Raw genomic sequence first — 16,567 nt, 5'->3', positions numbered from 1 at the left:
ATATGGTTACTATTCAAAAGATTTTTTTATTTTAGTGTGTGATTTTTTTTCTTAAGTACCTTTTCACCGCTTGTGTGCAAGAAAATAACGACATTATTTGTAAGGTACACAGTATGTGATTCATCCATTACATCACCATAAATTGTACTGTATATTCTATACATTTTTTCTAATAGAAAAAAGAGATTAAGAAATCTACTGTTATGGCTATATTTTAATTCAGATATTCTTATATGTCTAATTACACTTTACATATTTTGATCTATATTAAACATTTATAAATACTGTTATCTGTGATGCAGAAAGTAAGTTCAGAGGATGCCTTATTACTGGTCACTGACTTGCTCTCAGTCTCATCACTTGGCATTCTAAAGTAACAGCTGTTGGTGAGATTCTACCTGGGTTTGCTCTACGTATTTCTTGCAGAAGGCAGCACTTTTTTTTCTTCAGAAAAAAGTAATTTTGAGTCTTTTTTTAATGGTATTTCTTCAAACTAGTACCGTCCATCTTATAAATAGAAAACATTTTCCAAAATTTATGATGTATAAAAAGATTGTAGCTATGGATTCTAGAAATGATACGGATGTATTTTTTATTTTTGTATTGATTTGGTAACTTCACTTGCAGGATTCTGCTTTTGATAATTTGTAGAAGTCTGTTCTTATCACTTGAAGAATCATTTCAATTTTCACTTTTCTTTATTTCTCTGTATATTGTGCTTGTTTTCCCCCAAATTCATCAACTGATCTGAGATTGAATTTGGCTAATTACAAATTTTATTTAATTTTAAGTCCTTAATAAGTTGTGATAAAGTATGTAAACTAATTAAAAAATGTGTCATGATTCACAACATCCAGCAATCTGCTATGTTCTTTGAAATATACCTTGAATATAAGAGAACTTAAAAACAAGCCATATATATTTTTTATGAGAGATAGAAAATTATCAAAATTCATCCTCTATGAAACCTCTTGGATAACCAAATAAAAATCTGGTGCTACTGGGAACAAGAAAGAGGGGCACATACACTCTGAATTCAAGTTCTAGGTACGTGTCATATAGGCTTAAATCATATGGTAAGGAACGAATGAATGGCAAGTAGCTAGAAATATTTTCAAATGCAAAATTACATTTTGGACAATTTCAAACAAAAATTATAAGTAGAACAAAGAGAATTGATAAAATAATGATGATTACCTACTTTTGCATTAAATTTGCAGTGTATGGTTTCCCTTCAATTACAATTTTGTAGGATACCTGGCAGGAGAGCACAGTAAAAATACAAAGAAAATGAGAAAAATGTTAGAAAGGATAACCACCATTTTACATTCATGATAATTACATTCTAAAACACATTCATTTAATAAAAGGAGAAAAAATTAGAATTCAATGCTGATTTATTTGAATGGCATTTGACTCTAGATTTCATAATCAAAATAATGAATAAAATAATGTATATACTTTCTTATTTTTTCATTTTGAAATGTGTGTGTTGATTTTATGTCCTGCAACTTTATTGAATTCATCTGTTTGATCTAACAGTTTTATGGTGGAGTCTGGGGTTTTCTATATATGGGATCATGTCATGTGCTAATAAAGATATTTTACTTCCTTCTGATTTTGGATACTGTTTATATCTTTTTCTCTGTCCTTGATATCAGTACTATGTTGAGAGTGGGAATCCTTGTCTTGCACCACATCTTAAAGAAAAAGCTTTGGTCCGGCGCAGCGGTTCACACCTATAATCCCAGCACTTTGGGAGGCTGAGGCAGGCGGATCATGAGGTCAGGAGTTTGAGACCAGCCTGACCAACATGGTGAAACCCCGTCTCTACAAAAATATAGAAAAAATTAGCCCGGCGTGGTGGTGGGTACCTGTAATCCCAGATACTCGGGAGGCTGAGGCAGGGGAATTTCTTGAACCCTGGAGGCGGAGGTTGCAGTGAGCCAAGATGGTGCCATTGCGCTCCAGCCTGGGCAACCGGGTGAGGTTCCGTTAAAAAAAAAAAAAAAAAAAAGAGGTTTTAGTTCCTTTCCACTAATTATGATGTTGACTATGGGTTTTTCATAACTGTCCTTAATTATATTCAGGTACCTTCCTTCTACACCTAAACTGTTGAGTGTTTTTAATCAAGAAAGGATGTTAGACTTTGTGGAGTACTTTTTCCTGTTCTCCTGGTGTCTTCATATCCACATGCGTCTATGCTCAGATTCCTTGTTCTTTACAAGGACACCAGTTATATGATATTAGAGCCCATTCTATTCTAGTAAACTCATTTTAATTTAATTACCTCTTTATGAGTCTGCCTCCAAATATGCTTACGTTCTGAGGCATCAGGGGTTAGGACTTCAAGAAATAAACTCTGTTTTGGATTTGGGACAATTGTTCTGAAGATTCAACTTTTTAAAGTCATTTCTCAGTTAAAGTATGTTTACTATTACCTCTTCTTCTTTTTCCCCCTATTTCAGGAATGCCAATCACTCTATGCTTAAGCTTCTAATTCTGTCCTTTTCTCTTAGCCTTTCATATGTTGCATTTCATTTCTTTAGGTGTCTCTGTTCTACTTTAAATCCCTGACTTTTATATTTTCATATTGCATTTTCCACTTTTAGAAGTTGCATTCAGTTATTTTTAAAATCTAGTAATTTTAGGTTGAATGTTCTTATGGCTTTTAGTCTTTATTAACTGTAATAATTTAAAATATATATTTTCATATTACTTTTATAGTGTTTGTTGAATTAGCATAATAGCCTCATTGCTTTAAAAAATACTATTAATTCGTTTCTTTATATCTGGCACTGTTCTAGGCAAGAAGAATACAGATATTAACAAAATAGACAATTTTTTTCTCATGAATTTGACAGTTGAAAATGGGCATTTTTTTTTTACTTATTGCAAATCACTATCTTATAACAATCAAGTAATTCTTGTTTGAAATACTTGTCTCCAAATAGATTCTCTGCTTATTTTCTAATATGATTAACATCCCCATAATTCTTTTACATTAAAAATCTTTCATAAAAGCCTCACTGCTTATTTTCTATTTAAATGATTTGTTTTATTAATAGATATGCATTTATTTAAAAATGTTTTATATACCATCTTAAGCTATAATGTCTGTATTAGGATGACAAATGGATACATGCTAAGGAAATATTTGCATTTAAATTACCAAGCATCTGCTAAACCAAAAAAGAAAAAAATTGATGTCTCAAGAAACCACATTCCACTTCAGAAATGGATTCTAGAACTTAGTGAAAATGACAAGAAGCTTTTAAATTCTAATTTTAAAAAGAGAATAATAATTCTGAACTAAAATAATCTAAAATAACATAAAGAGTCCTAATCATTAACATATTTCAATCAGGGCTAAAAAATTATTAATATAACATCACTAATTCAAGTGATCATCATCCCATATAAGCAAGGCGAGGCTTACTTCGCAACAATGACAAAAAAATTCCTCCAAATACAGCCTGAACGGTGAGTGAGAACAGAATCTCTAGAACAATCAAGCCAATGATTATTCAAAGACATCCAAGAGGAAGACAGATTCAGAAAATGGACTTGGGGCTTTGATATCCAGCATCACTGCACCATTATTTCTGTGAAACATTGTTGATCCTGGTTCATTTACAAAAGGACTTTTACTTTCAGGGAAAATTGGGTATAAATAAAAATTGGGTATAAATATAAAATTCAACAGGTGTGCATGAATGGAAAATGGCAGATTAACTTCTTAGAAATAAAATATTTACATGATTTTTAATTTGTAAATAATGTTAGTGATTCATTACCTGCGATTCAATTTCTTCCTTTATTATTGACCGTATTTTCTCCGGAACTGTAATTTGCACAGGTAAACTATCAAAATCTGCAAAATGTGCAAAATGTTTTATTAGAACAATACCCATCATTTCAGAGCTTCTTTTATGAGTTTTTCATCTATATCTCTAATCTCTATTCTATACGCTGCTTCTCAGTTTTATTATCTTCCCATTTCTTTCTAAAATTACAAGGAGGTTTTTTTTCTGGCTTTTTAAATGTTTTTATTTTTTATTTTATTTTTTATTTTTTTTGAGACGAAGTCTCTGTCGCCCAGGCTGGAGTGCAGTGGCACAATCTCCCTTCACTGCAACCTCAGCCTCCCGGATTCAAGCGATTCCCCTGCCTCAGCCTCCCGAGCAGCTGGCACTACAGGCACGCACCACCACCCCTGGCTAATTTTTTATATTTTTAGTAGAGGGGGGGGTTTCACTGTGTTAGCCAGGATGGTCTCGATCTCCTGACCTCGTGATCCGCCTTCCTCGGCCTCCCAAAGTGCTGGGATTACAGGCGTGAGCCACCGCGCCCAGCCATATATATATATATATATATATATATATATATATTTTTTTTTTTTTTTTAAAGAAGTAGGTATATTGCTTTAGGAGTATTGCCCTGTAGGTAGGATCTGGTAACCTTGGGTCAATAGGTTCAAGCCCCTCACTCTGGACTCTTCAGCTAGAGAGTACAGAAGTTGGGTCTCAACCTTCACTGTCGTGAAAAATGCAAAGCAGGATCTGAAACTACAATTTTGGAGCATCCTCTTAAGGCCTGGGACCTCCCATCTTTCCTAGGTTTCCAGGACTTGTGGGAGAGCCCTTATTCTCTATGGATTTTGGTTGGGGAAGGCGGCAATGTCGGGGATGAGCTTGGAGTTGCCGAGTTGGAAACCTCACAGGAAAGCATCCTCCCAGGGATGTCCAGTGTAACTTGGAGGCAAAGGGGGAGTAGCGCCGAGGGTCCCAAAAGGCTAAAGAAGGAGTTTTTCTACTTACTACTGTCCATCCACAGCCCGCCGAGCCCGCTGAGCAGAAACAGGACGCGCCACATGGCTTGAAGTCCTGGGTCCCAGCCGGAGTAATGGCAGTTGGTGGTTACAGGGCTGTTGGGAGCGCGAGATGACGCCCCGGCTACGCAGCTGGAAGAGGCAGGAGGCTGGGAGAGCCCAGGTGGGCTGAGGTTGGGTGCGGTGCGCTGTGGAACATGCGAACTCCCGGGCCCTGCCTCTTGCAGGATAAGCACTCCAGGGGACGTGATGCCTAATTAAGGCAACAACGACAACAAAATCACTTCCAACAGCTGAGGAACAAGAAGATTCATAAACACTTCTTAAGTAAAATTTTAATTGAATGTATATAAACACGTATCAGGAGCTCGAGACCAGTTTCCCCAACATGGAGAAATCCCGTCCCTACTAAAAATACAAAAAAAAAAAAAAAAAAAAAAAAATTAACTGGGCGTGGTGGCAGGCACCTGTAATCCCAGCTACTCGGGAAGCTGAGGCAGGAGAATAGCTTGAACCTGGGAGGCGGAGGTTGCAGTGAGCAGAGATCCTACCACTGCACTCCAGCCTGGGCGACAGAGCGAAACTCCGTCAAAACAAAACAAAACAAAAAATGAAAAAGTATATAATAAATCATAGGTTCACAGGTCAATTAATATTCAAGTGAAAAAAAAAACAGTGTAATTAGTACCACGATGAAGAAATGAAAAAAAGAACCACCCAAATCCCCAAATTCCCACCTCACAACCACGACTTCTAAACAACCAAAGATAAGTTTTGTCTGTTTTCGAACTTTTTGCAAGTAGAAACAATCACTATGTACTCTTTCATTGGGTTTTTTTTTTTTTTAGATGAACAGAAAATTCTTTAAAAGATACAAATTTCTTTTTTTTTTTTTTTAATTTTTTACTTTTTATTCTTTAAGTTCTAGGGTACATGCGCATAACGTGCAGATTTGTTACGTATGTATACATGTGCCATGTTGGTTTGCTGCACCCATTAACTCATCATTTACATTAGGTGTATCTCCTAATGCTATCCCTCTCCGCTTCCCCCATCCGACGACAGACCCCTGTATGTGGTGTTCCCCGCCCTGTGTCCAAGTGTTCTCATTGTTCAGTTCCCACCTGTGAGTGACAACATGCGGTGTTTGGTTTTCTGTCCTTGCCATAGTTTGCTCAGAATTAGGGTTTCCAGCTTCATCCATGTCCCTACAAAGGACATGAACTCATCCTTTTTGGTTCTTTTAATCGGATGATTGTAAGGTTCATACAAAGCAATAGTTCTGTTTTATCCTCACCGGTGTATATTACAGATTCAATAAATATAACACCACTTGTTTTTCCATTTTACTATTAATGAATATTTGGTTTGTTTATTGTTCCAGCTATTAAAAATAATATTTAGCTACAAATATTCTTCTACATGCCTTTTTGGTGTAATAAGTAAGGATTTCTACTGGGTATATTTCTGGAGTGAAGTTGTCGCATCACAGGGTATGTGTTGGTAGATACTTCCGACAAGTTTTCTAAGACTGTACTTATTTATGCTCCCACCAGAAGTGTATGAAAATTCCACTTCCTACACATCAATGCCTACGCTTGTTTTCCTCCTCTCTCTGTCCTTCATTTTAGTTATTTCCGTTTCAATTTTCATTTTCATGGTGGTTAATGAACTTCAGCACAATTTGATCTGTTTATTGCTAATTTATGTAGCTTCTTTGGTAAGAGCCTTTTTGAGACTTCAGTCTGATTTCTCATTAGGTAGCCTTGTCTCTTTTTAACTGAATGTACAATCTGTTGATGAAGTTAAGATGTGATTCCTTTGTTGGATATAATGATTGCAAATATCTTGTGTACCGGGGCTTGCTTTTTCACTTTTAATAGAGTTTTGTAGATATAAATTAGTCTTATTCAGAAATTTTATTTTATTCCAAATGTGATGAGGTTTTCAATGGTACCTATTTTATCACAGATGTTGAATTTTATCAAATGCCTTTTCTGCATAAATGATGTGATCATATAGTTTTCTCCATTTTTTGTTAATATGATAAAATTATCGATTTTCCAGTGTTAAACTTGCACTCTTGGAATATACCATATTTGGCCATGATGTCCCACCCTTTTACATTTTGTGGGTTTGATTTTCTACTATTTTGTTTTGCATTTTTGCATTCATATTAGTAAAGATATTTCTCTGTAATGTTCTTTCATTGTAATGAACTTACCAATTTTTGTTTCAGAGACATGCTGCCCTCATAAAAGAAATTAAGAATTGTTATCTCTTCCTTTACTCTTTGAAATAGTGTAATGCTGTGAATATTTATTATTTTAGTGTTTCTTAGCATTTAGAAATACAGTGACTATGACCTGGAGTTTTCTTTGTGAGAAGACTTATTTACTTTTTTAATCATGCTTTGAGAAAGCCATGTTTCTGAAGGAATTTGTCCGTTTATTCAGGGTTGTTAAATTATTGACAAAAGTTGTTCTTAATACCTTCCTCTCCTCTAGCAACTTTTTAAGTTCTATAGCACTTGCCGACATCTCTCTTCTTTCATTCTAAATATTGACAATTTGTGATGTTTCTCTTTATGCGGGGTAAATAGTTCTTGGAATTTATCATTTTTATTAAGTTTTACAGGAACTCAATTTTGGATTTCTTTACTTTTTCTATTGTATGTTTTCTGCTTTGTTGATTTTTGTTCTTGTGTTCTTTTCCTTTTTTCTACTTTGGGCGTAATGTTCTTTTTCTAGCTTCTACGGTTGGAAGTTTATATTATTTATTTTAAACATTTCTTCTTTGTAACCTATGTCTTTAAACTAATCTCCACCTATTTCCAAATTTCTATCTATTCATTGCTTTAACTTCACCATTGTATGCTTATACTTTATTTTGATATACTTTACTTTCATTAATATTCAATTCTAAATGTTTTCTACTTTTCTTCATGATTTTTTTTTTGCCCCACATGTTTAGTGGTGTTATTTAAATGCCACATATTTGAGCATGTCTTACTTTTTTTATTGATGTCTAACTCAATCCAATTGTGATCATAGATTGTATCCTAAATAATTTCAAGCCATTGCAATTCACTAAGAGAAAATTCATTGCCCATTAGATGGCTCATTACATTGAATGTTTCGAATTAATGCAAACTGTAAAAGAATGCAGACTATTTAGTTGTGGATTATATTATTCTTTAAATGTCAACTAGATCAAGTTGGATAATACATTTTCAAATATCTTATATCCTTATTAATTCTTTTGTATGCTTGTTCTTTTATTATGTCCAACTAAAAATCCTTTTCTATTTTTCCTTTGTGTTTTATCAATTTTTAATTATCGTATTTTGGAGATAAGTTTTTTAAAAAACTCATTTAGGAATGTTTTGTCTTTCTGATGAAGTGAACTTGTGTCATTATAATGCCACTCTTTGCCCATGCTGACTTTTTGCCATTAAGTTTATTTTATCTAACACTTCCATAGCCAGATAGTTTTTAATGATTAGAATTTGCTTGGGATATTTTACAAAAATATTTCACTTTAAAGGCATGTCCTTAAAGTTTGTGCATGTGCATTTGTGTATAAATAACATATAGATTTTTAAATTCAGTCTGATGATCTTGACTTTAATTGAAGTATTAGGTCCGTTTCCTTACAGTAATTACGGACATGTTAAGTTTATGTCTCTCACCTACTAGTAGTTTTCTATTGTTTTCCTACTGGTTGTCTCGTCTCTTATTTTCACTTTCTTACCTCTTTTGAATAATGGAAGCTGCTTTAAATTTAATTTCACCTGGTCTCTTTAATTTTTAAATATCTATTTGTTCTTTTGGGGTTTTTTAGTGTTTAGAGATTATATTATATATCTTCAACATATTGCATTCCACATACCCATAATAAACAAAGTAAGAATATTGCAACAAGATAATTCAATTTAATTTATAGCCACATATTTTACATATATACATATATGTACAATTAATAGGCTTTTTTAAGGGCTGTTCTAGGTTCAGAAAAATACCCAGTGGAAAAGAGAGTTGTCACATATCCTTAACTCCACACGCACAGCATCTCCCATTGTCAACATCCTACATCTGTATGGTACATTTGTTACAATCCATGAACATTGTACACATGGACACATCCTTAACAACCAAATCCATAGCTTACATTAAGGGTGACTCTTTGTGTTGCACATTCTATGAGTTTTGACAAATGTGTAATGATGTGCATCTATCATTATAGTGCCAATCAAAATTGTTTCCTTGCTCTGTGTTGCAATTATTTATCCCTCTTTTCTCTCTGACTCCCTGCCAACCACTGATGTTTTTTACTGTTTCCATAATTTTACCTCTTCCAGAATGTAATAATGGAATCACCAGTACTATAGCCTTTTCATTTTGGCTCCTTTCACTTAGAAATTTAAGGTTCCTGGCCAGGCGCAGTGGCTCACACCTGTAATCCCACCACTCTGGGAGGCTGAAGTGGGAGGATCACTTGAGGTCAGGAGTTTGAGACCAGTCTGGCCAAAATGGTGAAACCCCCTCCTTACTAAAAATACAAAAATTAGCCAGGCATGGTGGTGGGCACCTGTAATCCCAGCTACGTCGGAGGCTGAGGTAGGAGAATCGCTTGAACCCGGGAGGCAGAGGTTGCAGTGAGCCGAGATCATGCCAGCACTCCAGCCTGGGCGACAGAATGAGACTCCATCTCAGAAAAACAAAATCGAAAAGAAATTTAAGGTTCTTTTACTTTTTTTCATGACTTGATAGCTCATTTCCTTTTAGTGTTGAATATTTCATTGTATGGGATTTATTACTATATCTACATCTCTATCACGAAATATTATATTACTATTTTATTTACTTAAATAATTTCAGTCTCAATTTTTACAGGTTTATATTTATACAGATAAATTCTCTCTGCTTTTAGCTTATAAAAATTGTTTTCAATTTTGTCTTCATTTCTGAAGTGTATTCCTGATGGGTATAACATTCTACATTGACAGGTATTTTTTTCGCAGTAACTTAAGCATTTCATTCCAGTGATTTTTGCCTTCCATTGCTTCTAATGAGAACTAGACTTCGCCTTCTGTTACGTCTAACATCATTCTTCATCTCGTTCCCTCCCAAATTTTTTTCTGTGCTTGTTTTAAATAATTTCTCTTTATCTTTGGTTGTCAGCAGTTTGATTATGATATACCTAGATGTGCAATTCCTTTATGTTGGTTATCGCAGAATGTGAAGTGTTTTTTGGGTTTGTGAATTTATATCCTTTATCCATTTTTCAAACTCTCAAATATTTTCTCTTTATATATTTTCCCTATCTTATTTTCTCTGCTCCTCATATTGTGAGTCTGTGTTAGACTAGGTCATTTTATAGTTTCCCAGGATCTGAAATTCTTCCCTGCTTTTTGAATTACTTTCTTTCCATGTTCTAGTTTGAAAAATTATAGTGGTAGTCTCTGCATTAGGAAAACAATCTTCCAGTTTGTCCTCAGCTTATGATTGTGAATGTGTTATCAAATCTAGTATAACGATGGTTCAAGAAAGTATTAAGGGTATGCTCATAAAACACAGAAATGGAGGGGGAAAGAGCTTATTTAAATAAATAATGACAAATACTTTCCAAATTTGAAGAAAGATGTAAATATCAAAGTAGATGAAACTCAAGATTATCCAGCCAAATCCAATCCAAACAATACTAAATCAAGACTTACTGTAATCAAACTGTCAAAAATTAAAGATGAGAAGATCCAAAAAATAGCAAGAGAAAGGAAGCACATCACACACAAAAGAAATTCACGTTACATATCAGATTTCTCAGCAGCAGGCCAGGAAAATAGTGAGATGATATGTTCATAGCACTGCCAGAAAGAAAAAAAAAAAAAAAAAACAATAAAACAAAAAAACAAAAACCTGTCAACTAGGAATACTTCACTAGGCAAAGCTATACTTCAGAAATAAAGAAGACATAAAGACTTTACCATACAAGCAAACCTGAATGAGTTTATCACCACTAGCCCACCCTTATAAGAAATACTAAAGGAAATTCCTCAGGATGAAAAAATAAAGAGACTAATTAGTAATATAAAAACACAGAGATGTATAAAACTCACTGATAAGAGTAAGTACGCAGTCAAATTCAGAATACTGTAATACAGCAATGGTGGTATGTAAATTATCTCTTTATTAAGAAGGTTAAAAGAGAAAACCTACAAAAAAATGGCTATAATAATTTGTTAAGAGGAACACAATATAAAAGGATGTAAACTGTGGCATCAAAACACATGTAGGGGGAATAAAAAGGTAGGGTTTTTATGCAATCAAAGTTAAGTTTAATTCAAATCAAAGTTAAGCGCTTAAAATAGGCTATTATAACTAGATGATGTTTTATGTAGGCCTCACGGTAACCACACAGCAAAAACCAAAAGTTTAAAACATTAAAAAGTAAGAAATTAAAGCATACCTAGTTTAAACTGTTTTCTGTTGCTATAACAGAATACCACAGACTGGGTAATGAATAAGAGAGGTTTACTGAACTCATGGTGCTGGAGGCTTGAGAAGTCCGAGAATATGAGGCTGGCATCTGGTGAGGTCCTTTCTGTGCATCATGACATGGCAGGAGACATCAAATTGTGAGACAGAGCAAACACAGTAGTTCCGGTCTCTACTTCTTCTTATAAAGCCACTAATACCGTCATGGAGAATCCACCTTGATGACCTCATCTAATCATAATTACCACCCATAAGACATGACCTCCAAAAGCCATCAGCATATGAATTTTGGAATTTCATTTCCAAGACAGGAAATTTGGAGAACACATTCAAACCATAGCACTATTACTACAGAAAACCATATAATCACAAAGGGAGACAGTGAGAAAGGAAGAAAGAAACAACGAATCCATATTTTAAAAATACAGAAAACAATTAACAAAGCAGAAATATATAAAGAATTGTTACAATTCAACAAAAAAGAAAAGTAACCCAATAAAAATGGGTAAAGTATTTCAACACATATTTCTCCAAAGGAGATATATTATCAATGACTAATGACCTCATGAAAAGATGCTCAAGATCATTACTAATTAGATCATTAGTCATTAGGCGTTGAGAAACAAAATCCAAAACCATAATGAGATATTGCTTCACAAGCACTATAAATAATCAATAAAATGGAAAATAAGTATTGGCAAGGATTGAAAGAATCCGAACTTTTCAAACACTGATGATGGGAATGTTAAATGGCACAGTTCCTTAGGAAATTAGTTTAGAAGTTCTTCAAAAAGATGAAAAATAGTTTGTCATATTGCCCAAAAATTCCACTTCTAGATATATACCCAAGAGACAAAACAACATATGTTCATTTAAGAACTTGAACACAAATGTCCACAGCATGATTATTCATAATATCCAAAAGGTGGAAACAGCTCAAATGTCCATCAACTGCTGAACAGGTTAATATAATGTTGCTTGTTCATTCAGTAGGATTTCAGTCAATAAAATAGAATGAATTACTAATAATGTTAAACCTAGATAGATCTTATAAACATCAAGTTACATAATTTTTCATTCATAAAGGAAAGTCCTTCCTAAAAGGCCCTACCTCTTAATACTATCACACTGGGGATTAAGTTTCAACATTTAATTCTGAGGAGACACAAACATTCAGATAATTGCATTGGTGTTTGGTGTAGCTGTTTCTTCTTTTTTTCTTTGCTTTATCTCTTTCTTTTTTTTTTTCTTTTTTGACAATTTGCATGAAATAATCTGTTTCCATTCTTTTACTTTCAACCTATTTGTGTCTGAATTTAAACTCTATTTCTTATGGAGACCATATAGTTGGATTTTATTTATTTATTTATTTTTCTAGTCTCTTCCTCTTGATTGGTGAGTTTGAACTATTGATTGACAGATAATACAATTGCTGATGAGGTAAGACTTAACTCTATCATTTTGCTTTTTTTTTTTTTTTTTTTGGTATGTGTTTAAGATTTTTTATAGCTTTTTTTTTGGTCAAATAGATATTTTCCAGTGTACTGTAATAATTCCCTCATTACTTCTTTTAACACATTTTTGAATGTTTTTGTAATAGGTTCCCTGAGAATTAAAATTAACACATTAATTTATAACAATATAGTTCAGATTAATACCAACTTAATTTCAGCTGTATACACCAATTTTGCTCTTATAAAGCCCCATTTCTCTCTCCTGTCCTTTGGATTTTGTTGCCAAATAAAATATACACCACCTGAAATGTATTTATAATGATTGCTTTTGAAATTGTCTTTTAAATCAGATAAAATAAAAAGCATTAGAAACAAAAATGTATTTATACTGTGAATTGTGTTACCTACATATTTACCACTGTCTCCTGTCTTTATTTCTTCATGTGGATTTTAATTACTGTCTAGTTTCCTTTCATTTCAACTTGAAGGACTTTCTTTAGTATATCTTATAGGGTAAGTCTGCAAGAAGCAAATTTCTTTTTTGTTGTTTATATGAAGATATCATTATTATCATTTTTGAAGGAAAGTTTCACAAAATGTTGAATTTTTGGTTGACATAGTTTATTTTTCAGCACTTTGAGTATGTCACCCAATTATCTCTAGATTCCATGGTATACAATGAAATCATCTTTGAATCTTACTGAGGATCTTCTGCAAATAATGAGTTGCTTCCTTCTTGCTACTTTCAAGATTATCTCTGGCTTTTGACAGTTTCATTATTATGCATTAGTTATGGATGATTGAGTTTATCATTCTTGGAGTTTGTTGAGCCTCTTAGGTGTGTAGATTATTGTTTCTCATCAAATGTGGAAGTTTTCAGACCTTATTTCTTCAAATATTCTTTATGCCTTTTTATTTCTTCCCTCTCTTTTAGGACACCTATTGTATGTTTGTAAGTCTGATTGTGTGTCACAGGTCTGTGAAATTGTCATTTTCCTTTCCTTTCCTTTCCTCACCTGAATTTCTTCAATTGATGTCTCTTTAAATTCTTTCTTTGCTTTGAAACAAAAGCAACAAATACTGTATGTTCTCTTACAGTAGGGAGCTAAATATTGGGTACACAGGGACATAAAGATAGGAACAACAGGCCCTGGGGAATACAAGAGTGAGAAGGGAGGAAGGGAGGGAGACCAGGGTTGAAACCATGATTGATAGGTTCAGTCATAGTCCAAACCCCAGCACTGTGCAATATACCTTTGGAACTAACTTACACATGTGCCCCCAAGATCTACAATAAAAGTTCATTTAAAAAAAGAAATGGGGAAGCAGATTTTTATTTAAATAAATAAATACGTTCACTGCTTCTCTTCTGCCTGCTCAAAGCTGTTGTGAAGCCTTTCTAGTTAATTTTTTCTTTGAGTATTGTACTTTTTAACACCAGAACTTTTTTTTTGATTGTTTTTTATAATTTCTATTCTTTTCTTGATATTCTCTATCTGGTGAGTCATGATTTTCATACTTTCTTTTAATTATTTAGACATGGTTTCTTTTAGGTCTTTGAATATATTTAAAATAGCTCATTTCGTGTCTTTGTCTAGCAAGATCAACATTTAGGATTCCTCGGGGAAAGTTTCTACTGCTTGTTTCTTTCTTGTGTATGGACCATAATTTTTCTGTATGTCTCATAAATTTGGCTGAAAATAGAACATTCCAAATGATATCATACAGCAACTCTGGAGGTCAGATTCTTCCTTCCTCCTGAGGATTACTATGACTTCTGCTTGTTATAATAATTGTTTGTTTAGAAGCTTTCCTCAAATCGTTCTGCAAAGTCTGTATCCATTGTTGTGTGCGGTCACTGAAATCTCTACTCAGATTTGTGGTCAGCTAATAATTAGACAGAGCTTATTTTAAATGTCTGGTGCCAACAAGCCTCCCAATGGGCTCTGTGTGCCTACTCTGTGATATCTTCAACACTGAACCAAACTGCTGAAAATCTTAGCCTTCACCGCTTGCTTGCTGAGAGCTTCAAGGTCAGCCAGAGATAAGAGTTTAGGGCCTTCTCTTGGTCTCAGGTATCTTCTGTGCGTGTGGATAGCCCTACACATCCTTGTTGCCTTTCAGAGTTTAGGTTTTCAAAGCTTCTGTGAATATGTCACTCCCTGATGCCTTCTGTTAAATATTTTGGTCTGTCTGTTGTTTGTTCAAACTGTTATCCATTGCCTCAGGCTGCTGAAAATTTAAAACACCTGCCTGTAAATTGTTTTTTACAAAGGATCCTGGGAAGAAAAGCTTTTTGTATACACCTTCTAGTTTTGTATACACCTTCCAGTTCAATCTAATACAAGCATTCTTGCAAGTGGAGTCTTCTGGAGAATGACCAAACAGGTCAAATAATCCTTGGAGCTCCATGTCTGTTGTGCTTCCTCCAATGCCTACCAGGCTGCACTAGAAATGCAGGCTGTTATTTTTCAAGGACATTGTAGATCTGGAGAGTGATAGATAGGCTAGGACAGATTAAAATACTACGAAGTTTACTGTTCTTACTGAGATTTAGCTGTCTGTCTTGAATAAATGTTATCTGGGTGGCTGCAAGCCTTTGAATTTCCAGAGTTATGAAAAGTTGATTCTGAGAAATTTTGACATTTGCTTATTGCTTATGGAGAAAAGAATTTTCAAAGATTAATATACCACGACTTCTGACGATGCCCTATAGTCATGTAGAACTATTTTTTAAACTTTGTATAGGTCAGGGAACATACCAAAGCTATTCTGTTAGTTTTACCATTATTGAAAGTTATGTTTTATGCACAATTCAATGTGAATACACATGAATCTGTATTTTTTGCCTTTCCTTTCTTAGATATATAGTCTTCTTTTTCTGGAGTATGAAATTTAAATGTACTTTTGTATTTACCTCAAAAACTCAAGCTCTAGTGAATCAAATATCACTATCATGAGTAGTAATAGGTCTCTAACCCAATAGTTTAAGGGAAAGATAGATATATTAACATTTATTGAGAAGTGCAACAACTCAAAAGTTTGGGCAGACCAGCAATTTACCTGACTCTACTTCTTTAAGAGTTTCCCCATCGATTACTGAATACCCTTTGTGTCTTTTTCCTTCAATTACCCTGGAAGAACCATGTATGAATAAGTGTCGTCCTGTTTTGAAGGGGGTCTCCCCTAGGTCTGGTCTGACCTTTGGTAGTCAATTAAATTTAGACATAAGTGCTCCTTCTTTAGATTTGGATCTCCTGTTAGGAAACCTGCTGAGATGAGTGAATTATTAGTAGTTAAGGTTAAATCATCTTTTTCTAGCAAAATAGCCTTATATTTCAGGATTCTGAAGTCAGCAAGCTACCTCCCAGCTTTTTGATTTAGTACTGCTCTAACTTGGCAGGGTGTGCTTACAGTTAACTTTGCCTTAAAAGTTAACTTTCTGCTTTCTTCAACTAATATTGCTGTAGTGGCAACAGATTGAATGCATTGAGACCTATTGAGGTGACAGGGTCTAAAACATTTGATAAGAAGGCTACAGGCTGCTGGCAGCCACCGAATTCTTGGGTAAGCATTCCTATAGCCACTCCATTATTTACATTGACAAAAAAGACGGAAGGGCTTTTCTGGAGAAGGCAGAGCTAACACTGGGGCAGTCATAAGTCTTTCTTTTAATTCCTCAATTTGGTCGACTTCCTCAGAAGTCCACAGGACTCAGATTTTTCTTGAGTACGCTTCTGGTATAGCAACTTACTGCATAAGGTATATGAGTCAATCCATGAGCA

At 34.2% G+C, this 16,567-nt stretch overlaps 1 protein-coding gene across 3 annotated transcripts in view; it reads right to left on the bottom strand.

Moving 5' to 3' along the window:
• LOC105476622 (ADAM metallopeptidase domain 2) overlaps window positions 1–4,961 on the bottom strand; it is a 113,243-nt gene extending 108,282 nt beyond the window's left edge. For 2 of the 3 annotated variants that reach the window (XM_071068344.1, XM_071068345.1), the window contains exons 1-3: window positions 4,821–4,961; window positions 3,798–3,874; window positions 1,202–1,257 (exon numbers count right to left, since the gene is read on the bottom strand). In XM_071068344.1, the coding sequence (XP_070924445.1) occupies window positions 1,202–1,257; window positions 3,798–3,874; window positions 4,821–4,875 (188 nt within the window). In that variant the 5' untranslated portion in view covers window positions 4,876–4,961. Of the gene's footprint in view, window positions 1–1,201; window positions 1,258–3,797; window positions 3,875–4,820 lie in introns of those variants that run through there. The other variant, XM_071068347.1, reaches the window with a different exon arrangement.
• Window positions 4,962–16,567: the final 11,606 nt, after the last annotated feature.

The sequence above is a fragment of the Macaca nemestrina genome, chromosome 8 (assembly GCF_043159975.1).
Source record: "Macaca nemestrina isolate mMacNem1 chromosome 8, mMacNem.hap1, whole genome shotgun sequence".
Lineage (NCBI taxonomy): Eukaryota > Metazoa > Chordata > Mammalia > Primates > Cercopithecidae > Macaca > Macaca nemestrina.
Note: the sequence above shows the minus strand (reverse complement) of the source record. Positions and strands in the feature narration are given on the sequence as shown.